The sequence below is a fragment of the Astatotilapia calliptera genome, chromosome 9 (genome assembly GCF_964374335.1).
Source record: "Astatotilapia calliptera chromosome 9, fAstCal68.1, whole genome shotgun sequence".
NCBI classification, from domain to species: Eukaryota; Metazoa; Chordata; class Actinopteri; order Cichliformes; family Cichlidae; genus Astatotilapia; species Astatotilapia calliptera.
Genome location: NC_137430.1, coordinates 32,773,963 through 32,799,241, shown reverse-complemented (window position 1 = coordinate 32,799,241; position 25,279 = coordinate 32,773,963). Strand labels below are relative to the sequence as shown.

The following is a 25,279-nucleotide window of genomic DNA, read 5'->3' as shown; positions in this document are numbered from 1 at the left end:
GCTGCGTTTCACATTTATTCCCAGATGTTTTGTTAGGTGTTAGATGACCTGATTCATAAATAGACCCCCATTTATGTGTACTTTTTACAAAAATCCATGTTTAAATGTTTGAACGGTTCTTTTGATCGGGGTATCGTTCCCCTTTTGGGTCTGTCCTGACTCTGAGGGTTGTTCTTTATGTACATTTCACATCTAGCACATTTTTTTAGTAGTTAATAAATCCATAGGTGTTAAATGTGTTGTTTATCATAGATGCATCCCTCCTGTTGAGAGTCGTGTAGGAGAATTGCTCAAAATTGCATATTTATATACACTCTTAGGTAAGATGCACTTGCTTTCTGCTAAGTAGGTCCTAAACATTTCAAATTGCACTTTTTTTAATCCAGAGATGTTTTTCTGGGTTTGGCGCATGTTGCTGTAAGCCTCACAAAATCTCTAAGTCTAAGTCTTGTGTGTGATTGTTCTAACATAAACAGCTCCATCAGTTTCCCTGACTCTGTGGTTGCCTTCGGTGTGCAGCACTGCTACAAATTGCTAACTGTTTTGGCAACTACAGGTTGTCCACTGTTGCCGAGTATTATATGGCCATGGAGGTAGCTACAACTGCTTGGAGGTTGAGGTTGCTCTAGAAATTGTATCGATACAGTGGCATTTATAAATGCACACTAACTCCTACTATGCTTCCATCAGTCTGAAAGAATATTTGTCATTTAGAACAACTCAAGAGTCAACCTGCTCCCCAGTTGGTTGTATTCTGGTTATAAATCTATAGAACAGGAAGGTTACTGAGTGCAAATGTAATAGTTAATTAGTTAAGGAATTTCTTTTAAGTATGACTTTCTCTCTATGTAGACAGCAACAGATATGTGATTTGAATAATTAGAAACATATTGCATGTAATTACCAACCTGAAGGAATGAGGATGAGGATATAGATGTATTGGCAAGACAGTCATTCAAATCATAATCTCTTGATTTGCAGATACATTAAACAAAGCTGAAGTTAAGTATTATAATTATACAGAGTCCCAAGAATGTGGCAGGATAACTGGAATATCAGCATTCATAAAACATTCAGAAATATGGTCACTGGAAGAGGGTGGGTAGGTACCAGAGAGAAGAAACAGACAAGTACCAAACGGCAATGTGTGCTAACTAGAGGTCAGCGATCTGTCGGCTTCAGCCCCGACGGCGGGTCCGTGTCCATGTGAGAAAGGGGACATTTTACTGATTCTGATGCATCGGCGGGTCCGCGCTTTATGTTTACGTCTTTGTGCAGAATCCGTGTTCCTGCTCTCATTTACTGTTTTAGCTGTTTGGTGGTTGTTGAAATTTTGTGAGGTTTAAACTGAGATTCTGGCTTTTCGGGCAAAATAAATTTATATTTAAAAAATCAATTCAGGATTTTAATGAATCGATATGACATTATCCAAGCAAGAATCGATTTCAATCGATAAATCGATAATCAAAACCTACCCTTAGTGCTTACTGCAAAGAAATTGAATCTGTTAAGCATGCACTGTTAGAATGCCAGGCACATGTCCAGGAGAGGAAGACGTTAATGGCAAATTTTGAGAAGCTAAAGATATTTTACATTAGAAAAACAGCCAGAAAAACTGTCTCAGGTCTGTGGTCAGCTGTTGAAATTTGTGATTAGAATGGATGCGTTTTTTTCCAGTTCCTGATCCACATTCCAGTCCAGTAGGTGGCGGTAATGCACTTTTGCAAAATGCCATTACACTTAAAAGAAGACTAAGAAGAAGAGTAAGGCTATCCCACTAGCATTGTTTTTATCGATAGTTGTGTCAGTCTGCTGACTTCGGCTCCATCACGGAGGTTCTCTCTGTTTGTGGGCTCATCTAAAGGTAAGTGTTTAGTAGGGAGGGAAACTGAGATCATTTAGTCTAATTCCTTGAAATTGTTAGTCTGCCCGTCTACCCCCTGTCTTTTCTTACACTCGCGCTGTATTCAGCTGTTTTCAGTTCGTGTGTTGAAAAATGGTGGCGCAGTCTACAGCGTGGACATTGGCATTACTAGTTGTTATTGAACTAAAGAACGAGAGCGCGATGGTAGACGGGAAACGTCCTCCAGGATAGAAACAACACATAACGCTGCTAACACAACTTTAGCTCTTTGCAAGCATTTGCACAGACGGCATGCTAACGCTCAGCTAGCATAGAACTCACAGCGAAAGCTGAGTGAATAGAGATTGACAGACCACGTGACTTTCGTGCATTGCATTGTAGTTACGAGTGGTATTGCATTTCCAGCACCAGTAATCATTAATTCTGCGGTTTTAATGTCTACTTGGATTTTATTTGCCCCAAAATCAGTCATCTACAACACGACGGAGAACACGGCAGGTCCGTACAAAGGCAGACTTGACGAAAAGGCAAAACAAAGAACGAGGAAAAATCAAAGGAGTGAAAGGGTCAGACCCATATAAGCATACAGAGTGGAGTAAGGACGTTAGCGTGCTGCCCAGCTTTCATCACGCACATATTTATTATTATATGGTCCTAAGTGTGAGTGCATACACTCACAAAATGTTTAGTGACTTCAGATCCCTGCAACAAGCCCAGGTCCAGTTTACTTTGGTGATTTGGACTGTTCCATTTCACAGCTGTTGTTACATTTTTGTCCTTTATCTCCTGTACAGGCCAACGCAATCTAATTGTTGTTTCAGGTTGTAGTGTTACACAACATTTTCAGATCTAATAGAAATAAAATTTAATCGTAATTCATTCAGTTATTATCTTTGTTTATAACTGGCATTATTGTTTCATTCTATTATAGAATCTTATAAGAAAGAGGCAAAATTGTATTCAATGGTGCTTTATTAGCTGCTTCGGTGAAAAACAAATCAACAATGCAACAAAAAAAACAACTTACTGGAAAACAGTTATTCATCACTTGCTTGCTTCAGTACAACACTTGGGCACATATATGCAGGACTTTTCATGGCTGTTTTGATATCGCTCTCTCTCTTAACCGATCAAATCTGGCTATGGTAGCAGCTTTAAACTCGGTCTGACCCAGGTTGATAGAGGGCGCCAGTCTGGATCGCATTCCTGCATTTTGTAGGCTGGTTTTCCTACAAAACACAACAAACATTAGCCCGCAAAGCCACAGTGAAAGTAGCATAGCCCAACAAATTCAATTCAAATGAAGACTTATTTGTAACCTACATCAACAATTATGTTATGATAAATTACGTAATAACTACAACAGAAGACTTACCTTTGTGGAAATGCTTGGAGTGTTCTGGGACGTTATATTTGGTCTTCGAATGGCTGCAATCCAGGCCATCCGTCAGCTCTTTGTTACTTCGGAAACATGGCTTGAACAATCTCTTCCACGACCGAATCCGATAAAAAACGATCACTTTACCCGTTTCTACCTGTTCATATTTCTACAGTATAATCTACGTAACTTTGAAGTCTCCTTGAGCGGATTTTCATCTTTGCTATCTGCCTATCGCCTTTGTGTTCATACCTAAATACTAGGAGAAATATCAAATGTGTCTTCAGCAGTGTTGGGGAGTAACGGAATACATGTACCGCCGTTATGTATTTAAAATACAAAATATGAGTAACTGTATTCTGTTACAGTTACCGTTTAAAAAGGTGGTATTTAGAATACAGTTACTTTGTTGAAATAAATGGATTACACGGCGGTACTTTCCTGTTTCATATTGTCGCGGGTCAGGACTGTTTGGGTTTTGTTTGACAGCTACGTGCTGTTGTTCCAGGCGGCAGCGTTACGGTTGCCATGGTTACAGGGCGACGCTCTCTCTCTCTCTCTGCGACTGTGTGTTTCCTGGGTGAGAGAGTGCCTTTTTGTTGTTGTTGTTATGCTAAGCTAATAGGCAGAATGCTACAGGCAGAGGCAAAGAATGTAGCATCATAGGCAGTGTAGTCCGTGCTGCAGGGAGAATGGACTGCCATACACGTTATGGGTCTGTGAGCAAGAGGAGGGAGAAAAAGGAAAGTCATAAAGTACAAGCTGTCATCGAGCAGAAACGGGAGCTGGAAGCATGTAAATATAATAATAACCACTGCAGCCAAAAAGAGTGCCTGACGAGCCCAGTTGTAAGTAAGCTATTAAGACTCGACTGTACGCTGTGTTCGTGTTTTCCTCCGAAAACAATAAGTTCCATTGGAGCAGCCTTTCAACGCCTCTCTCTGTCTCTCGCAAGAAAAGTTGACCCACACAACAAAGTAAAGCTATTTTTCGGCTACGAGCCCGACACGAACCCGACGTATTAGCCAGAGGTCCCTTTACTACAGTTCGGAGCCGCGGACCTTCAGTAACAGTAATAAATCACACAGCAATAGTACATTCACATAGTTGTAAAAAGCATGATAATATATTAAGCAATCCAAAGTATTCAGAATATGTTTCTGTCATTGAGTAACGTAATGGAATACATTTTAAGAGTAACCTTCCCAACACTGGTCTTCACACACAGTTAACACACACAGTTTTTTGACAAGTAATGTGTTGCGTGGCATATTCACATATATGTATGACTGCTGAAAATGCTCACCATTGAAAATAGATATAACTTAAATAAATGTAATTATTAATCCCTGAGGAAACACATAATATCCTTAGAATAGGGCACTGGAGGTCGTGACCTAATTTCTCAATGGTGCAACCAAAAAAATCTTGCGTCACGCTGGTGCGATTAGCCGTTCAAGAAAGAAAAAAAACCCAGTCTGAAAGTCTCTGTGTGGTTAACAACAGACACACATTATGCCCATATCATGGTCTAAACCAATCAGAGATAGTCAAGGGTGGGACCTCTTTTATTGACTGTGTTCCAGATATTCCTGTAGGTGCAGGCGAAGAGAGGGAGGTGAGTGGCCTAGGCCTGATAGAAGTAGATGTAGCTGTGGGTAATGAGAAAATCTTTTAAGAAAGATTAATAAATTTGTCATGAAGTTGAGGCCTGATCCATCCGAAATTCATAGCCAGTGCTCTGACAGTGAGCCATCAACCTCTGAGGTTATGTTTAACACTGTTTCGGAGACAGCATTAGATAATGAGCCACATATGATCGACTCCGAGCCAGAGCCCGCTGACAGTAAAAGTGGGGCAAGTGTATACAATTCAAAGAGAGTGGCTTGACCAGTTTCACTGGCTAAGATACAGTAAAGCCAGTCAGTCTGCCCCAGGGCAGCTGTGGCTACAACTGTAGCTCGCCTTCACCAGTGTATGAATGTGGGAGTAAATGAATAGTGGTATTGTAAAGCGCTTTGAGGGGTCCCGAAATGCGCTATATAAATGCAATCCATTATTATTATTATTATTATTATTATTATTATTATTATTAAAGCTGACAACATGATGCGCAGCATTTACTGTGGTGCAATGGTGGTTTTTGATACGGGAGACATGGGCCATACCACAGAGTGGCATCAGCAGAAAAAGATGCTTGCACCCATGCTGCCCCGACATCATAACAGCTCAAATGTGCAGTTGATGTGATAGTGACGGGCTGCTGAACCAATCAACTGGAATTCTTTTGGAACACCAAAAATACTTTGGCTCACGTGGTTTCATGGAATTATGTAAAATAGTGTCGTGGAGTGTCATAATGCTATTAAAATCCTCACATATTTGAAACTGTAAAAGACAGACATAGCTTTGATTCAAGAGATACATCTTGATGAGGTGGAATCATTAAAGTTGAAAAGAGACTGGGTGTCCCAAGTTTACCTTAGTGCATTTTCCAGTAGGAAAAGAGGCATGGTTATATTGATTAGAAGAAATTTGGATTTTCAAGTACTCAATCATTATACGGATCTGGAGAGTAGATGGGTGGTCTTGGATGCATGTCTACAGGGGCAGAAAGTGACATTGGTCAACATATATGCCCCCAATTCTCCTCAACCACAATTTTTTCATGAAGTGTGTAGCACAGTGCGGAATATTGGAAATATAAATATTGTAATTGGTGGGGATTTTAACCAGGTCAGGGATGTGTTTTTTGATTAATCCTCTCGTCTTAGACCAAATAAGCACCCTGTAGATGCTGCTTTGGACGTTGTGTCAGAGGAGCTGAGCCTGGCGGATATACGAAGACTTCTGTATCCTCAAGAAAGAGACTATACTTTCTTTTCCCATCCTCACTTTACTTTCTGGTGTCTCGCTCTCTGGTGAGTCAAATTGTCGGGTCCTCCATTGGTAATATTTCAGTAACTGATCATGCTCCCATTGAAAGTTTTGTCCTTGGGATAAACTAGTCTGTTTTGTTTCGCTTAATGCATCTTATTCCCGAAAAGTAGGATAGTTGTTTCTGGGGTTTCACCTTAAAGCTTCATAATTATTGTTGTCACTGAGCAGTGTACTGTTTATTTGCTCTGCTTCTATTTGTCAGGGATAAATTACATATCTATACATTTTATGTCCCAGCTAAATAACAAGTCTGGTGGAGAAGCAGAGGAACAATTTCAGCCCTTTGGATTCAGCTCAGCCACTAGAGAGGAAACAATGACTTCAACACAAAAGGTGAGAAAAATGATCACAGTTACACTGTTGCTGAAGTTGTGTGCACAGCTGGTTGTTAACAGCAGCTTTATCTTTTCCATCCTGGGCTCCTCTATACACACAGAATCTACATTCACAAACAAAAACCTTAGAAGTTACAAGAAAATACAAAGACCATATTTTATCAGCACTTGCTTACTTAGCACTTAGGCCGAGCAATAAGGCGGTAGACGATGAATAAGGCCCCCAAAGTGGAAGCGCCTTTCACCAACAACATCAGCTAGAGGGTGGGTGCCTGCTCTTTGTGAGACCTCTTCGTTCATCTTCTGGTCCCAATAGGAAATTCTCATGATTCACCGCAGACCACGTTGTTGAAGCATATTCAGGCTTCGAGTGATCGCATTTGTTGAGTGCCAGTCGGAAGATGATAGAGTTAAATAGTTTGATCTTGAGCCTAGCATTCAGGGAGGTCAATTTCCAAATAGGTTGGAGACATCAGAGAACACCGGCCGCCTTCTCTGCTTTGATGTTGACATCTCGATCAGAGATCCCGTCATTTGAGATGATGCTGACCAGATACATGAAATTCTCCACCTCTTCAGCACGTTGTTGGTTGATCATGACAGGAACTAGTGCATGTGCATAGCCAACTCGGAGTACCTTGGTCTTCTTGGCACTGATTCTTAAACCTACTTTCATGGTCTCCCTCTGCAGAGCTGCAGTTGACTCTTGGAGGTCTTACTGAGCCGAGCCCAACAGGGTGATGTTGCCTGGAAAAAAGTCCAAGTCGATGAGATTACGCCCTTTTTTCCAGGGGACACCGATACTAGCTTGGTCAGCTGATCGTCGCATGATGAAGTCACTTGATAAAAGGAAGAGGAAAGGTGATAGTACGCATGCCAGTATTAATAATAATAATAATAATGGATTGGATTTATATAGCGCTTTTCAAGGCACCCAAAGCACTTTACCATGCCACTATTCATCTCAAAGAAATCTTCTCAGCCATCAGCCGTCTGGATGCAGCAGCGGGAGTTGGCATAGAGACCATGAAGGGCATATACAAACTGCTGGGGGACTCCATAGTGACGTAGGATAGCCTTCTTGAAATCGATGGAATTGATAGAACTCTTCCTTTGGTATTCCAATGTTTGTTCAATGATCGTGCAGAGAGTGAAGATTTGCTCGACACAGGACCGGCCACTCCAGCCTGCTCATCGTCCACTGCGCATCATGAAATTTCCCCTTGTGGGACTACTAAAGGTATATCAATCCCAATTCGAAAGAACGAGGCAAAGTAACTTCCCGGGTACTGACAGTAGCGTGATGCCCCACCAGTTGTTACATTCTCCCAAATCGCCTTTCTTCGGAAGTTTGATGACGCCTTTGGTCTCATCAGGTACACGCGATGTTGACCAGCTGGCGTTTAGGAGTCATGTAAGAGCGAATTCCAGCTGGGGTCCACCGTGCTTCAACATTTCGGGGAGGGCCTCATCCAAGCCAGGGGCCTTTCCACTCTTGAGGACTCAGATCATTGTCTTGACTTCGGTAACACAGATTTGTCCGATATCGACTGGAAAAAGCTCCATGGAGGGTGCCAGGTCTTCGTCCACCTGGTCCTGAACCGACTTCGCCAAACTACATTCATCAATGGGGTCCCATGAATGGTGGGAGGTACGAGTCGTATTCATGTTAAAGCTGGGCCAATTTACCAGTTTGTAACGGAGTCTGTACATTCCATATTCCATAACGGGTAGTTTCTTCTGGGTCGAAATTTGATCGACCATCGAGCAGGTAACGACCTGAGGGCTTTCCTCCACTGCTGTCATCAAGGGTTGCCGATCATCTTCGCCCTGGTTCAATCGATGATGAGATTTGTTTGCTCTTTCCGTAGCAATCGAGGTTTTAAAAGGCGGGGTTGCTAACCCCATGCCCAACCCTCCTCCTTTCTCATATGGCCTTGGGACCGGCAATGGCAGAGTTTTTATCAGCACACAATATCATCAGCTAACTCACAATTTTTCATACAGTCATTTTCTCCAGTGATCAGTACTTCTTTTATTATGTCATTTTCCTTACAACTCCCATTGTAGCACTTCTTTGTAATGTGATATTATCTCCAGAATGTGGTGATAACAGACCTACAACGTGTTTGTTGACGTCTTTGATTCCACTAATGGAGTCAGTTTCAGTTTGTTCCACGACTGCATTTTAATCACTGCCTCTGTTTGTATCTCTGTCACTGCAGGACCAACATGGAGCGAGAAGTCAGCGCTCTCAGGAGGCTGACAAACCTCACCGAAAAAAGGGGCAGAAAAAATACACCTGTGATGAGTGTGGGAAGTATTTTACCCGTCTTGGAAACTTTAAAACACACCAACTCGTCCACAGTGGAGTTAAAGCATACAGCTGTGACTTGTGTGGAAAGTCTTTTGCCCAGGCTGGAACCTTGAAAAAACACAAAGTCATCCACAGTGGAGTTAAAGCATACTGCTGTGATGAGTGTGGAAAGTCTTTTACCCAGCCTAGTCACTTAAATGCACACCAACTCACCCACAGTGGAGTTAAAGCACACAGATGTAACTTGTGTGGAAAGTATTTTACCCGGGCTGGAACCTTAAGAATACACCAACTCATCCACAGTGGAGTTAAAGCACACAGATGTAACTTGTGTGGAAAATCTTTTACCGATGCTGGAAGCTTAAAAACACACCAACTCGTCCACAGTGGATTTAAAGCACACTACTGTGACTTGTGTGGAAAATCTTTTTCTCGGGCTGACAACTTAAAAACACACCAACTGATCCACAGTGGAGTTAAACCATACATTTGTGACTTGTGTGGAAAATCTTTTGCCCATCCTAGAAGCTTAAAAATGCATCAACTGATCCACACTGGAGTTAAAGCACACAGCTGTGATCAGTGTGGTAAAACGTTTGCTCGCAGTTGCAACTTACGACGTCATCAAGATACCCACTCTGGAATTAAGGCGAATAGCTGTGACAAGTGTGGTAAAACCTTTAGTAGTACAAGTTACCTAAAAAGACACCTGCGGATTCACACTGGACAGGATGTTTACTGCTGTGATCAGTGTGAGAAAGTCTTTACAACAGCCACACAGTTACATCACCACACATTTACCCACACTGAAGAGAGACCTTATAAATGTGACCTGTGTGAGAAGACTTTTAAAGCACCACATTCTCTGAAAGGGCACCAGCAGATCCACACCAGAAGGAAACTCTATAAGTGCAGTTACTGTGAGGTATGTATTTATATTTTTATCTTGTATTTTAAGCCTGACTGTTTGGAACAACTCTGCTCTTTAAATTTGTTTTAGCATGTTAGTTATTCTACTGCAATTAAAGTTAGTGTTGTGAGGTTCATCAGATTTTAGTTTCAGTTATTATTTTTTTCTTCCATGATCATAAAAACACTAAATAATTACTTTTCTACCCTTTCTTCCAAATTTATGACTGCTACAATCTGGTCAGTGTTAGATGACTTATTATGTTCTTTACTAACTAAAAACAATTATTTTTGCTTCAAATTGGGAGTGAGACCGATTGGATTGGAACTTTTCATATGTACTTGTGAAGAATATGATGTAACTTGTTGTTTAGATATGATTGTTTGTATATTAAATGAACTACCGTATTTTCACGACCATAAGACGCACTGTACTAAAAGGCGCAGTCTCAGTTATGTGTGCCATTACTGTATTTAACACACACATAAGGCGCACTGGATCATAGGGCGCATACAGTGGGGCAAAAAAGTATTTAGTCAGCCACCGATTGTGCAAGTTCTCCCACTTAAAATGATGACAGAGGTCAGTAATTTGCACCAGAGGTACACTTCAACTGTGAGAGACAGAATGTGGAAAAAAAAATCCATGAATCCACATGGTAGGATTTGTAAAGAATTTATTCGTAAATCAGGGTGGAAAATAAGTATTTGGTCAATAACAAAAATACAACTCAATACTTTGTAACATAACCTTTGTTGGCAATAACAGAGGTCAAACGTTTACTATAGGTCTTTACCAGGTTTGCACACACAGTAGCTGGTATTTTGGCCCATTCCTCCATGCAGATCTTCTCGAGAGCAGTGATGTTTTGGGGCTGTCGCCGAGCAACACGGACTTTCAACTCCCGCCACAGATTTTCTATGGGGTTGAGGTCTGGAGACTGGCTAGGCCACTCCAGGACTTTCAAATGCTTCTTACGGAGCCACTCCTTTGTTGCCCGGGCGGTGTGTTTTGGATCATTGTCATGTTGGAAGACCCAGCCTCGTTTCATCTTCAAAGTTCTCACTGATGGAAGGAGGTTTTGGCTCAAAATCTCACGATACATGGCCCCATTCATTCTGTCCTTAACACGGATCAGTCGTCCGGTCCCCTTGGCAGAAAAACAGCCCCATAGCATGATGTTTCCACCCCCATGCTTCACAGTAGGTATGGTGTTCTTGGGATGCAACTCAGTATTCTTCTTCCTCCAAACACGACGAGTTGAGTTTATACCAAAAAGTTCTACTTTGGTTTCATCTGACCACATGACATTCTCCCAATCCTCTGCTGTATCATCCATGTGCTCTCTGGCAAACTTCAGACGGGCCTGGACATGCACTGGCTTCAGCAGCGGAACACGTCTGGCACTGCGGGATTTGATTCCCTGCCGTTGTAGTGTGTTACTGATGGTGACCTTTGTTACTTTGGTCCCAGCTCTCTGCAGGTCATTCACCAGGTCCCCCCGTGTGGTTCTGGGATCTTTGCTCACCGTTCTCATGATCATTTTGACCCCACGGGATGAGATCTTGCGTGGAGCCCCAGATCGAGGGAGATTATCAGTGGTCTTGTATGTCTTCCATTTTCTGATGATTGCTCCCACAGTTGATTTTTTCACACCAAGCTGCTTGCCTATTGTAGATTCACTCTTCCCAGTCTGGTGCAGGTCTACAATACTTTTCCTGGTGTCCTTCGAAAGCTCTTTGGTCTTGGCCATGGCGGAGTTTGGAGTCTGACTGTTTGAGGCTGTGGACAGGTGTCTTTTATACAGATGATGAGTTCAAACAGGTGCCATTCATACAGGTGGGGGACAGAAAAGCTTCTTACAGAAGACGTTACAGGTCTGTGAGAGCCAGAGATTTTCCTTGTTTGAGGTGACCAAATACTTATTTTCCACCCTAATTTACGAATAAATTCTTTACAAATCCTACCATGTGAATTCATGGATTTTTTTTTTTTTCACATTCTGTCTCTCACAGTTGAAGTGTAGCTCTGGTGCAAATTACTGACCTCTGTCATCATTTTAAGTGGGGGACTTGCACAATCGGTGGCTGACTAAATACTTTTTTGCCCCACTGTACAAGTACCGTATGCGTATTTAAAAATAAAGCAGGAGCAAACCTGAGTTCGGTACCTTACTCACATTTCTATTACCAGTAATCGTCATCATCAACAACACACAAGCATACAAGTGTGCGTATTTAAAATAAAGCAGGAGCAAAACTGAGTTTGGTACTCACATTTTTATCATCAATCAAACCCATCGAAGTCCTCATCCTCTGTGTCTGAATTTAACAGCTGCGCTAAATCTACATCAAACATGCCAGGTTCACTTTCTTCACTGTCAGAGTCACTTTCCGTGCCGTGCGGCTCCTCGGAAATGATGCCGGCTTTTGCGAAAGCTCGAACAACAGTGCCAGCAGACATGTTAGCCCAAGCATCTACAATCCATTGGCAAATTGTGGCGTAACTCGCCCGGCGCTGCCTTCCACTCTTGGTGAAACTGTGGTCTGCATCGGTCATCCATCGCTCCCAGGCCGCTCGCAGCCTTACTTTGAACGGGCGGTTCACACCGATGTACAGCGGTTGGAGTTCCTTTGTCAGGCCTCCCGGAATGACAGCAAGCTCACAGTTCATTTGTTTCACTAGTTTTTTCACATCGGCTGTGAGATGGGTACGCATAGAGTCACAGATTAAGAGCGATGGTGATGCGTGGAAAAAACCACCTGGTCTCCTTACATACACCTCCCTCAGCCAGTCTTTCATCATTTCCTCATCCATCCAGCCCTTTTCATTTGCCTTAATGATGATTCCTGCTGGAAACTTCTCTTTAGGCAAAGTCTTTCGCGTAAAAATCACCATAGGCGGCAGTTTCTGTCCATTAGCATGGCAGCCAAGCACAACAGTAAAAGACGACTTTTCATACCCCGTTGTGCGTATCACTACCGTGCTGGTCCCCTTCTTCTCCACAGTGTGACTCACCGGGATGTCAAAAGTGAGCGGGACCTCGTCCATGTTTGTGATGTGGCTGGGCTGGATGTTTTTGTCGCCGATGTGTTTGCTGCAGTAGGAGCGGAAGATGGCCAGCTTTTCCTTATAATCCGCTGGAAGTTGCTGCGCTACCGTAGTCCCGGTCCGGATGGAAAAATGGCACCGTTTCATAAAACGAAAGCACCAAGACGGACCTCCTTGGAAATGTTCAATGTTCATCTCTTCAGCTAGTGAAACTGCTTTTAGCCGAATGGTGACCGTCGAAACGCTTCTCCCGCTCGTTCTTTGCTCAATGATCCAACTCGGCCACACTTCACCCTTTAGCGTTCTCATGGTGTTCTCTACTACGTCCTCATTACAACACACAGGGCGCACTGCGCTATAGGGCGCGCCGTACTTTTTGAAGAAAATCTAAGACTTTTAAGTGCGCCTTATGGTTGTGAAAATACGGTAGATGGAAAAATGGAGAGTCATTTTCGCCTATTAAGTTGAGTGTTATAATGTAAACAGTAAAATGTAACTGGATGTTGGCAGAGATGCTCTTTATTTCAGGCAATGTTCAGGATAAAAATGTTAAAGGAGTTCCCCGACTTACACTGTGTTTGTGTCTTTGTTTAGAAGCAGAGCGGCACAGATGGATCCAGTTCTCAACCCTGTCGTCACTGTGGTGGTGGGAAAGCGTTTCGCTGTGACCTTTGTGGAAATACTTTCAGTAATCGACAGAGTCTAAAGCTACATCAACGCAGACACACTGGAGACAAAATGAACTACTGCAAAGAATGTGGGAGAGGCTTCACCACATTAAGTGATTTAAAATGCCATGAACTCTTCCATAGTGGGGTTAAAAAGCATGTCTGTGACCAGTGTGGGTCATCCTTCACCACTGCAAGTGACCTTAAAAAGCATAAACGAATCCACACAGGAGAGACACCATACAAGTGCAGACACTGTGACAGAAGCTTTTCATATTCAGCTAGTCGTAACCAACATGAACGTACACACATGAAAGAGATATTTAGCTGTGACCAGTGTGACAAGAGCTTCAAGAATTTCACTTCATACTCCAAACACAAACGATCCCACGCTGCAAATAAACTGTTTCACTGTTACCAATGTGCAAAATCATTCACTTCATTATCTGCTCTGCGCAAACATCAGCGTGATCATGCAGGACTGAAATCACTGGATCACAATGAATCTGACGAGACAGAAAGATCCTCTTCTGGTTTCAGGGTCAGACTTAAACACCTTGAGATCAGGCTCCACAGAGTTCAGCTGGAGTCTCCTGTAAAGAGTGCAGCTGATGTCACACTTGGATCTGATGAGGTAGCTCTGCTTTCTGGACCTGCAGTGAATGTTAAATTAATGAAGCTGTAAGTATAGATATGTACATGAAGTTTATTTTCACTTGAGGGAATTTTAATGTTCTAAGTTTTCATCCCTGATACATTTTAATATTTCTTCCCTTAGGAAACTGTAGTGTTTAGTAGTTGTACCTTTTGCTACATTATAGAAGTTATAGGAATGTGTTTTACCAAAATTGTATCAAAACTACCCATTTGGATATATACATCAGTTCTTTTTCATTTTGATTTTCTTCCTCTTTTCCAAATACTACTTGCTTTTTCTATGTATTCATTTTATGTATTACTTCAGTTACATTTTAATCGTTTTTCATATTTATTCTTCTGCTTTGGTAATCCCTGCTCTTAAATCCTTTTCTTTCAAAGCCTCAAATAATTTCACACCAGTTGCTCTGAAAGCTTCCAAAATGAACTAAATCTATCAACCGGCTTTCAAACAATAACTACTATGACTTTGTGCTTGAAGTCCACATGTTGTTATTGGGTTTTTTTAAGTTAATGCATTTTAATCCACATGTTCTGCCGCTGTTTTTCCTGTAGATTTGAAGTTTGTATTATAAAATCCTGATACTGTTAAAGCATTAGTTATATTTGATGAATTATGTTCAAACAATTTTTCTTTCTATTTGTATTAGGATTTTTCTCATAGTAATAGAGACAAAAGAAAAAGAATATGGGAACTAAAACCTTGCTCAGGCAATACAAAATTCAGAGGCACATACAAAGGAACAGGGAAATTGAAAATATCTGAAAGCACCTTAGCAACATCAAACCCAATCTTTTGAATTTTCACACAGGACCAAAGACGATGCATAAAGTCCCTCCTCCACATTACACTTCCAGCACAATGGGGAAGAGTTTACATCGATTTTACTTTTTAAAGCGGGTGTTATGTGCAATTTTTTACTGAATCGATTGAGTCCAGTTACAGGCAGATATCTTGGAGGCACAGACCCAAATCTTCTGCCAGTCTTAAACAGTTATAGATGTCCTAGGTGTCTTTCCTGAGCCTGTTTTACAGCCAGGAAGTAAGGGGCTGAACCGGAGTTAAGGACTTTATTAAATGAGCTATTGGACTTCCCAGACTGCAGGGAGGACAAAGCATCCACCACTGCAGACCTAGTAGGGTCCATCATTAGAGTGGTGTCATTAATTATAAAGTGCCTCAGTTGCAGATATCTAGAAAATTCCACATTCTGAAGGCCGAAACATCGTTGCAGCTGCTGAAAGGAGAGCAGAGTCCGGCTTCTAAACAAATCACCCAGGTTAACCAGCCCTCCAGGCAAGAAGTAAGGATCGTTCATAACAGGAGCCAAGGAGGACGTCAAATGGGCCCAGTCTGCCAAAGCACAGATCTCCAGGCCTTGACAGAGCACAGGTCAGGGGTCAGCAACCTTTATGATGATCAGTGCAAACAAGAACTTGATAACAACAAATCAACTGTACAACAGAAAATGCAAATGCTATTTATGGTCTCCTCACAGCAATGATAGGAAACATAAACTGGGCCAATATGGCATTTTTGTTAATACAGGGATACACATGTTAATGTGATCTCTGGTCTCCCACTCAAAGACACAAGTCTCCAAGTGTCCAGCATTCAGACGGCTACCTGAGGACACTTCGTGTGAGAGAAAATCTGCTCACACAGACATGTAGAGCCAAATGCTGTCAATGAGGCCTCTGCAATGTTCTGAAGACAGTTAAACTTGTCAGGTAGTGACGTCCAGCAGGTGAAAAGGCAGCTCCATGAACACGCACAGCTGTGGATTCCAGCTGCGTTCGTTGTTCTGCAAACTTTGACCCCCACAGAGTCGAGCTTTTCAGTTCAATCAGCTGCATTTCGATGTCCAGCCAGTTAAAGCGAGACAAATCCAGCTGCTCATTAAAGCTTTCTGCTTTGATCAGAGAAGAAAACATTGGTCCATACACCTGAAAGTCACGAAAACACATTGCCAATTCTGTCTGGAGTCTACGGATGTATTTGTGTATTTCCGTGGTGCTGATGTTGAGCGGAAAGCTCCTGAAGCATTTGAAGTGTCGGAATGTGGAAATTTCAACATTGAAAAAACTGCCAGCTAACAACGTCCCTCTACGGTGTTTTTTTTTTTAGCTAATACTACTACTACTACTAATAATAATAATACATTTTATTTAAAAGGCGCCTTTCAAGACACCCAAGGACAGTTTACAATAGGGAAATGGTAAATGGCCTGAATTCGTATAGCGCTTTACTAGTCCCTAAGGACCCCAAAGCACTTTACACATTCAGTCATCCACCCATTCACACACATTCACACACTGGTGATGGCAGCTACATTGTAGTCACAGCCACCCTGGTGCGCACTGACAGAGGCGAGGCTGCCAGACACTGGCGCCACCGGGCCTTCTGACCACCACCAGTAGGCAACAGGTGAAGTGTCTTGCCCAAGGACACAAGACCGAGACTGTTGGAGCCGGGGTTCAAACCGGCAACCTCCTGATTACAAGAGAAACTGCCAACTCTTGAGCCACGATGGCCCCTAATAGGATAAAACACATAATGGAAAAATGACAAAATGAAGAAAAATAAACTACTTCGCATATTTCACCTATTGCAGGTTATTTTTAGAACGTAACTCCTGTGATAAACGAGGGACCGCTGTATTATTAATAGTAGTCTGGGACATCTAATTGATTAACATCAACATTGATTATTGTGCACTATTATTTTTTTCCAAGGTGAGCAAAAATATAAAACTCTCTCAGCTTGTCCGTTGCCAAAAATGGCCCCTTCTTTTGTGTATGTTCACAAAATGCTGTAAAATGTATATTTATTAAAACATTTATCTACTTTTACTGACTTGACACTTTAAATTATCACCAGTCCATTTCATCAAAACCAAAGTTTTTTCTACATTCTTTTTACTCTTTAAATGCCAGTTAGGCTATATATTACCAGGAACTTTTCAGATAAAAAGGTGATGAAGTCCTAATGGTTTCATAAATCTTCCTATTTCTTTTTTTCATATAAGCATCAGGGACAAGTCTGTCTTGCAGTTGGTGAGGTCACTAATGTGCGCCCTATTTCTTCCAGGATCACTCTTCATTTGTAGGTTTTAGTGGACTCCTACTACTGTGAAGTGGTTTTCATGGGACAAAGGCTTGTATTCCAAGATCTGGGAGACTGTAGAGATGAGCAGTGATGCCCTTCCTACCATCTTTCCAGAAAAATAAGTGATCTGGAAGCTGTTAGGCTTACTTACAGCAGCAGCACTTTCTGCACCTGCATAAACTCCAGGACACATTTGCTAACAGTGTTTGTTGCTGTATGTTTCATTCATTCATTCATTTATTTATTCATTTTCAGGCACAACAAATACCTATATTGAACATAAAATACACAAAACAAAAAACAAAACTTGCCTGAAAAAGGAGTGGGACGAAGAAAACTTATTAAATCCCACCCCTATACTCACTCATCAACAAAAAAAAACAATAAACTTCCCGCAGCTACGCCCATCATTGCATACAGACCCATCAACAGCCCCGGGCAGATACAAGCATCTAAGCGGCAGCTCGCAACCAACAATTAGAGCCTTCATAACTGAATACAGAATATATAAATTATAAATTGCATTACCACAGGTAACAGGCAGTAATAACTACAAGTAACAGACACACATACATATACATACATATATATCTACACACACAAGTACATATATGTACATACATACGCACACTTTATTTATTTATTTATTTTTTGGAATCCATACCAGCAATGGTAAGAGGACAGACATTACAGAGCACACTAAAACCCATCATTGAGTATACTGTGACCAGACCAACTGTTTGTAGAGGAATTTAAATCTATGAATATTTTTGCATTGTTTCAATTGTAAACTCAGACTGTTCCAGATTTTCACACCACATACAGACACACAAAAGCCTTTACGGGTTGTTCGAGTTCTGGGTAATTTGAATTCTCCAAAGCCTCTCACATTATAAACCTTTTCTCGAATTTCAAATCTAGTTTGTAAATTTGCCGGTAAAAGTTTAGTAAAAGCTTTATACAAAATTATGGATGTATTGTAATTAACCAGATCCTGGAATTTAAGTAACTTTGCCTGAAGAAAGAATTTGTGAGTATGATCTAGATAACCAGCCTTGTGAATAATACGCAGTGTTCGTTTCTGTACTGTGACTAATGGATTAGTTGTATTTTTATATGTATTTCCCCACACTTCCACACAATATGTAAGATATGGAAGAACCAGGGTACAGTACAGAGTACGAAGTGCATCTTTATCAAGGAATTGTTTCACTTTGTTCAAAACTGCGAGGCTTCTGGAAATTTTGGTTTTTATGTGTCTGACGTGGGGTTTCCATGAAATTTTGTTATCAATTATAACTCCCAAAAATTTGTTTTCACTCACATTATCAATTGGTACACCTTCAATGATAATTGGTAATTCTATATTATATTTTAAATTACCAAAAAACATTGCTTTAGTTTTATTTATATTTAATGATAATTTATTTATGTCCATCCATTTTTTTTATTAATTGTAGCTCCCTGTTTACAGTCATTACAAGATCAGTATAATCATCGCTACTGAAAAATATGTTGGTGTCATCTGCGAACAGTATGAGTTTAAGTACTTGAGAAACATCAAAAATATCATTTATGTATACATTGAAAAGTTTTGGTCCCAACACTGACCCTTGGGGAACACCACATGTAATACCAAGTTTCTCTGAGTGGTAATGCCCTATGCTAACATATTGTTCCCGACCTGTTAGGTAACTTTTTAACCAGTTACCAGCTTTCCCTCGAATACCATATCTTTCCAATTTATCCAGTAAAATTGAGTGATTGATTGTGTCGAAGGCCTTTTTGAGGTCAACAAAAATACCAACTGCATATTTATTTTTATCCAGTGTATCAGTAATTTCTTCTACTGCCTCAATTATCGCCATTGAAGTGGTTCTTTGCGTTCTGAAACCATACTGACCAACATTTATTATTTGATGTTTTTCAAGGAATTTTTCTAATCTTGAATTAAAAAGTTTTTCTAGAATTTTTGAGAATTGAGGCAGTAGAGAAATAGGCCTATAATTGGTAAAACTGTGTTTGTCATTACTTTTATATAGTGGTATTACTTTCGCAATTTTCATTTTTTTTGGAAAACAACCGGACTGAAATGATAAATTACAGATATATGTTAAGGGACTAGCAATATTCAGAATAACCTGTTTAACTACAGACATATTTATGTCATGATAATCCATTGAAGACTTACTTTTACATTTTAATGTGATATTTATTACTTCTTGCTCATTTGTAGCTGAGAGGAACAGTGAAAAGGGATTTGATTTTATATTACTGATATTTTCATTTTTATGACACGGGATGTCCGCTGCTAGTTCAGGGCCAACATTTATGAAGAATTTATTGAACCCATCGACAATATTACTCATGTTGTGATTTTCACCATTTGCATCAGTAAAATATTCAGGATATGATGTTCCAGAAGATCCTTGTTTAATTAAGTTGTTTAACACATCCCAAGTTCCTTTTATATTGTTTTTATTTTCATATAATCTTCTTCTATAATAAAGTTGTTTGCTCGTTTTTATAATATCAGTCAATTTATTTCTATATGCTTTATATCTTTGTTCCACTTCTTTTGTTTTTACTTTGATAAACTGTTTATACAGATTGTTTTTCTTTTTGCAAGCATTAATAATTCCTTTTGTGAGCCAAGGACTTTTTATCTTTTTTTTCTTTGTCATGTGTTCGTTTACAGGACAATGTTTATTGTACCACATAGTAAAAATATCTAGGAAATTATCAGCCTTGTCCACATCTGACTCTTCATACACCGAACTCCAATCTTGTTGTGCTAAATCGAAATTGAAGGCATGAATTGCTTCTTCATTTATTGTTCGCTTTGCTATCATGATCTTGGTATCTATTTTTTTTAAATCACAGTCACACAAAGTAAAAACTGGTAAGTGGTCAGTTATATCACAGACAAGCAGACCACTATTAATTTGGAAATCCATGACATTAGTAAAAATATTGTCAATAATAGTGGCGCTATGTGAAGTTATTCTGCTTGGCTTTGTTATTGTTGGATATAGTGATAAGCTGTACATTGTGTCAGTAAAGTCATCAATGGCTTTTAACCTTTTGGATTTAGCAAATCAATGTTAAAATCACCACAGATAAATAGTAATTTTTGGTTCACCGAAGCAAACATTTTTTCTATCCATTCATTAAAAGTGTCAATACTTGAACTGGGTGTCCGATATATACAACTTATTATAACATTTCTCTTTTTTTCATTCATAATCTCAATAGTCAAACATTCCAAAATTCCATCAATAGCCATAGACATAGTTGTTACAACATTATATTTTATAGAGTTATGAACATATATAGCAACCCCGCCGCCCGCCTTTTTTAATCTATTCATTTTAAATCATATCCATTCAAACAAAAATCTATTCCTTTATCGACATTGAACCAAGTTTCAGTGATGGCTATAACACTAAAGGGGCGAGAAAATTGTTGCAAATAGTCCTTAATGAAATCAAAATTAGAGTACATACTTCTGCTGTTAAAGTGAATTAATGAGAGCTTCCCGTCTAGGTTAATTTCTTTTTCATATTGTTCCTGAGTGAAATAATTACAATTTTTAACAAAAGAAGAGAGAAAGTTACTTTCAGAATCTATTTCTGGATCTATTATATTATGCTCCTTATATTCACAATCTAGATCAATTACTTTCTGTTGAAGAATTGATTTCAACGTGTCCATGTCATTTCCTGGTGTAATTGATACATTGGTGTCAGTTATACTTGTCCAGATCCTCCATGTTCCTCACTATCAGTACTTTTGCCTCTTCTGGTGTCCCGTTTAGCTTAATGAAAATCTTACAGTTTGTTACCCATGTATGTTGTATTTTACCGTTCTTCTTCAGTTGCCTTGCCTTCCTCGCGATGTCTGCGTTTTTTCGTGTCAGATGCTCATTAATGAAAACGTCCGTGCCTTTCAGTTTGCGTCCTTGTTTCAGCAGTGCGACCTTGTTCTTCCGATTGACAAATCTCATAATGATGGCTGGCAGTCTGTCACTCCTCCTGGGCAGTGAGTGACATGCTTCTATGTGCTCCAGGTCCATCTCTATCCCCTTGCTTTGGAGGAAGGACGCCACCTGTTGCTCTACCGAGTGGGTCTCCTCGTCGCTGGGCTCCCCGACGTTCCCGGCCACCGAGCGCGGCTTGATTTTAATACCGCTGATGACCACGTCGTTCGTACGGGTGTACTGCTCCAGCTCATCCACCCGCCGCTCGTGATCCATGATCCGTCTGTCCTTCTCGGCATTTTGGAGGCGTAGCTGTTTTACCTCCTCCAGAAGCCCCAGAAGCAGCTCCTGCTGTGCCCTGACTGCGGCCACGTCTCCGCACAGCGCTCCGAGGGAGGTTTTAATGTCCTCAACCTCCTCTGGTGTTGGGCCTTTCTTGGGTGGCATACTGAAGCGAGAGCACGAGGCGGCCACCACGAGGGACCCGGAAGCGGAATTTCTGATGATGGCGCCTGGCTAGGCCTGCTGGCTGATGGTGGAGCCTGGCTGTGGCCTGCTGGCTGATGGTGGAGCCTGGCTGTGGCCTGCTGAGCCTGGCTGTGGCCTGCTGGCTGATGGTGGAGCCTGGCTGTGGCCTGCTGGCTGATGGTGGAGCCTGGCTGGGTCTGCTGGCTGTGGCCTGCTGGCTGATGGTGGAGCCTGGCTGTGGCCTGCTGGCTGATGGTGGAGCCTGGCTGGGTCTGCTGGTGTTAAAGGGGAGTTTTTCCTTTCCACTGCTCATAGAAGTCAACTGGTAGTTGTGGTTTTCTCTGTTCTCTCTGTAGGGTCTTTACCTTACAGCAGGGGTGGGAGAACTCCAGCGAGCAGGGGTGGGAGAACTCCAGCTTTGAATTTTTTTTTAGAGTTGATATTTTGGCTATGGTGTCTTGTTATGAAATCTACAAGAGTCAAAGTGTTTTTAGCAGGTGCTTCACAGCTAAGTTTGACTGGGAAACTCAAAGCTCAATAGTCTGTATCAACAGAAATTCACTGCAGCCTGTGTAATATTTCATGCATCATAATTTATTCCAGTCCATCTTGCAAATACATATTTGCGTTGTAATGTCATGCACAGACACACACAACTATTAGATCCTTAAGATCAAACCTGTGTCATTCTTTTGGTCCACTGCAGTGTAGTAGTCAAAAAAAAGAAGTGAAGTGGCCACAAATGGCCAGGATAGAGCCCAGAGGGTTAATGCGTAAAATGTATAAAATATTATTGATTACAGGGTAATACATTAATGTTAATAGCAAGTTACAAGTATAAACAATGCTGTTACATTTACACTTAAAATTTTTACTGAGTATGGACATAAAAAAGTGAACAACATTTTATAATAAGCTTAATTGGAATTCTGTACACTGAAAAACAAACAACACATAAAAACACAAACAAACAGCCAGTGCCTTCATCTGTCCATGAAATGTCAAACATCACATTGACCCGTAGTCCCTGCTCGTCAGCACATTTAAAAAGAGCTCCATGTCCTCTGCAAACTGAAAAACAAAGAGGAAGAAGTCCCTCTACACAAAAACACTGCAGATGACAGGCCAGGAAAACACCTATTGATCTGTTTGAATGCCTCCTCATCATGTGAGCCTTGAAGTTTTTTTTAAAAGACTAAGATCACAGTGAGGGAATTTCATTTTCATGGACTTTCCACAAGCCACAGTTTCATTCAGCACAGAGGGAGGAGCACATGAATGTTCTACTGAAGATTCAGAAAATGGTTTTGATGCTGGAGACAAGACATCGAGAGGGAGATGGGGCTCCACGGAGAGTTCAGTGGGGAGCAGTCCCGAATGCTGACATGACAATAATTGCCTTGCCATATCCCCACGCTGTATGACTGTCATGTTACAGACAGGGCAGTGAAAGTGCACCGGCATATCATTTTGTCTGTAAGAGAGAGGAAAACAACATGTAATTTAAATGTAGTTGTATAGAATGCAATCAGTTTATCTAACAATCAGATTGTACATATTAACAAAAACATCCAAGCCATCCTCAATAATGAAAGCAAAATGGTGTGGATCACAAGAGCTGTCAGGAAATGTGGTGAACAGGGAAAAAACATTTAATGAAAACACTTTTTCTCTCACTGATGAATGAACTGAACTGTACAATGTGAAAAGCAACTTTAAAGTCAACAAAGAGACTGCAGAAGTGCTGAAAAGAAGTGCATATTTATAACTTTAACTATGAGGTATATTTAATACCAACATACCTTTGAAAGGCAAAGCATTTTTACTGTGTCCATTTATATGCTCCTCGATCTTTGCCCTGACAGCAGGGCTGAGAGTGGGGCACAGAGGGCAGTGAAAGAGTCTTCTGCAACATGTTGTGCATTCCTGCAATTCTGGCTTGGAGGCAGAATGGAATAGAGAATATTAGTATTTATAAATGTATACATCTCTTTGTGACGATCTTTACAATGTTGATGCAGGTGGAATGAGAGACATAAATAAAGTGCAATATGCAGTAAACGGAACAACGTGCATTGATGTTACAGATCGTGAAAAGCAGTGAAGTGAATTTGTTCATAACAAGCAAAAATCAAATACGTTTGAAACTGACCACTAAATGCTAACCAGAGGTGTCAAAAGTGCACATTCCTTACTAAAGTTTAGATACCTCGGGGTAGTGATGGCCCGCTTGAAGCTGACGCTCCGGTGCGTGTGTCAAAAAAATCAACACACTGCTTCAGAAGCTCTGTGTCGAAGCTTGATTCGTTTGGCCAGAGTCACGTGATCAGCGACGTCCGAAACTTCATTTAGAACCTAACTGCTTCGGTATCTGATTCAATGGTTTATAAGGAAGTGAGTCATTCGCGGGATTTGTGGTGTTGTGAACCATCACAACACCACAAATGATCAGTGGTTCGCTATCTGTCTGGTGACAGATAGCGAACCACTGATCATTCCACTGAGAGATTTGAAGCCAGCGAGGAAGAGAGGAGGTTCTGTTGTGTGGGAGAATTTTGAGTTGATTTTGGTCAGTTGGGTGGGTTTTCCAGCTTTGTGTTCTTGTTGTTTGCTTTTGTTTTGTGCGTGTTTATTTTATCTTATAATGGGAAAACGGTGGCACGGTGGTTAGCACTGTTGCCGCACAGCAAGAAGGTCCTGAGTTCAATTCCAACATCAGGCCGGGGTCTTTCTGTGTGGAGTTTGCATGTTCTCTCCGTGTTTGCGTGGGTTCCCTCCGGGTACTCCGGCTTCCTCCCACCGTCCAAAGACATGCAGCTTGTGGGGATAGGTTAATTGGATAATCCAAATTGTCACTAGGTGTAAATGGTTGTCTGTCACTGTGTGTTGGCCCTGCGATAGACTGGCGACCTGTCCAGGGTGTACCCCGCCTCTTGCCCTATGACAGCTGGGATAGGCTCCAGCGCCCCCCGCGACCCTGAAAAGGATAAGCGGAAGCGAATGGATGGATGGATGGATAAGCATTTTCCCTTTCCAGTTCACAATCAGTTCTACCCCCAGGTCAAAAATATGTCTGGGAAAATTTCCCTAATATAATATTATTTATAAATTCACCCATCTAGCTCTTGCACAAGTGCATGGAGGCAGGACCTCACAGCAGAAGCATACTCCATAATTCAATTAAATTCAATTCAATTCAATTTTATTTATATAGCGCCAAATCACAACAAAAGTCGCCTCAAGGCGCTTCATAGATACAGAGAAAAACCCAACAATCATATGACCCCCTATGAGCAAGCACTTTGGCGACAGTGGGAAGGAAAAACTCCCTTTTAACAGGAAGAAACCTCCGGCAGAACCAGGCTCAGGGAGGGGCGGGGCCATCTGCTGCGACCGGTTGGGGTGAGAGAAGGAAGACAGGATAAAGACATGCTGTGGAAGAGAGACAGAGATTAATAACAGATATGATTCAATGCAGAGAGGTCTGTTAATACATAGTGAGTGAGAAAGGTCACTGGCAAGGAAGAACTCAATGCATCATGGGAATCCCCCGGCAGCCTACATCTATTGCAGCATAACTAAGGGAGGATTCAGGGTCACCTG

General features: G+C 41.2%; 1 protein-coding gene and 1 long non-coding RNA gene across 3 annotated transcripts; one reads left to right on the top strand and one right to left on the bottom strand.

Moving 5' to 3' along the window:
* The first annotated feature begins 1,707 nt into the window (after positions 1-1,707).
* LOC113029607 (uncharacterized) lies at positions 1,708-19,752 on the top strand. 2 transcript variants are annotated; one of them, XM_026180575.2, is made up of 5 exons: positions 1,708-1,864; positions 6,017-6,163; positions 6,420-6,515; positions 8,743-9,759; positions 13,390-19,752. In XM_026180575.2, exons 3-5 carry the CDS (start codon positions 6,498-6,500, stop codon positions 14,146-14,148), a joined length of 1,794 nt encoding a protein of 597 aa, XP_026036360.2. In that variant the 5' UTR covers positions 1,708-1,864; positions 6,017-6,163; positions 6,420-6,497; the 3' UTR covers positions 14,149-19,752. The 2 variants fall into 2 exon arrangements, with proteins under 2 accessions (XP_026036360.2, XP_026036361.2); XM_026180576.2 differs by lacking the exon at positions 6,017-6,163 and having other exon boundaries at positions 1,729-1,864.
* A 2,497-nt stretch (positions 19,753-22,249) lies between these two features.
* LOC145431198 (uncharacterized) lies at positions 22,250-24,139 on the bottom strand. Its single transcript, XR_013911573.1, has 2 exons — positions 23,479-24,139; positions 22,250-23,150 (listed from the first exon to the last, which is right to left on the bottom strand). It is a non-coding gene; the product is annotated as an uncharacterized LOC145431198 (long non-coding RNA).
* Between the last annotated feature and the right edge of the window lie 1,140 nt (positions 24,140-25,279).

What these genes read in the sequence shown, in the direction of transcription:
- LOC113029607 (XM_026180575.2), top strand. An exon ending in ATAAGTGCAGTTACTGTGAG is followed by an intron (nt 9,760 to 13,389) that starts GTATGTATTTAT and finishes GTCTTTGTTTAG; the next exon opens with AAGCAGAGCGGCACAGATGG.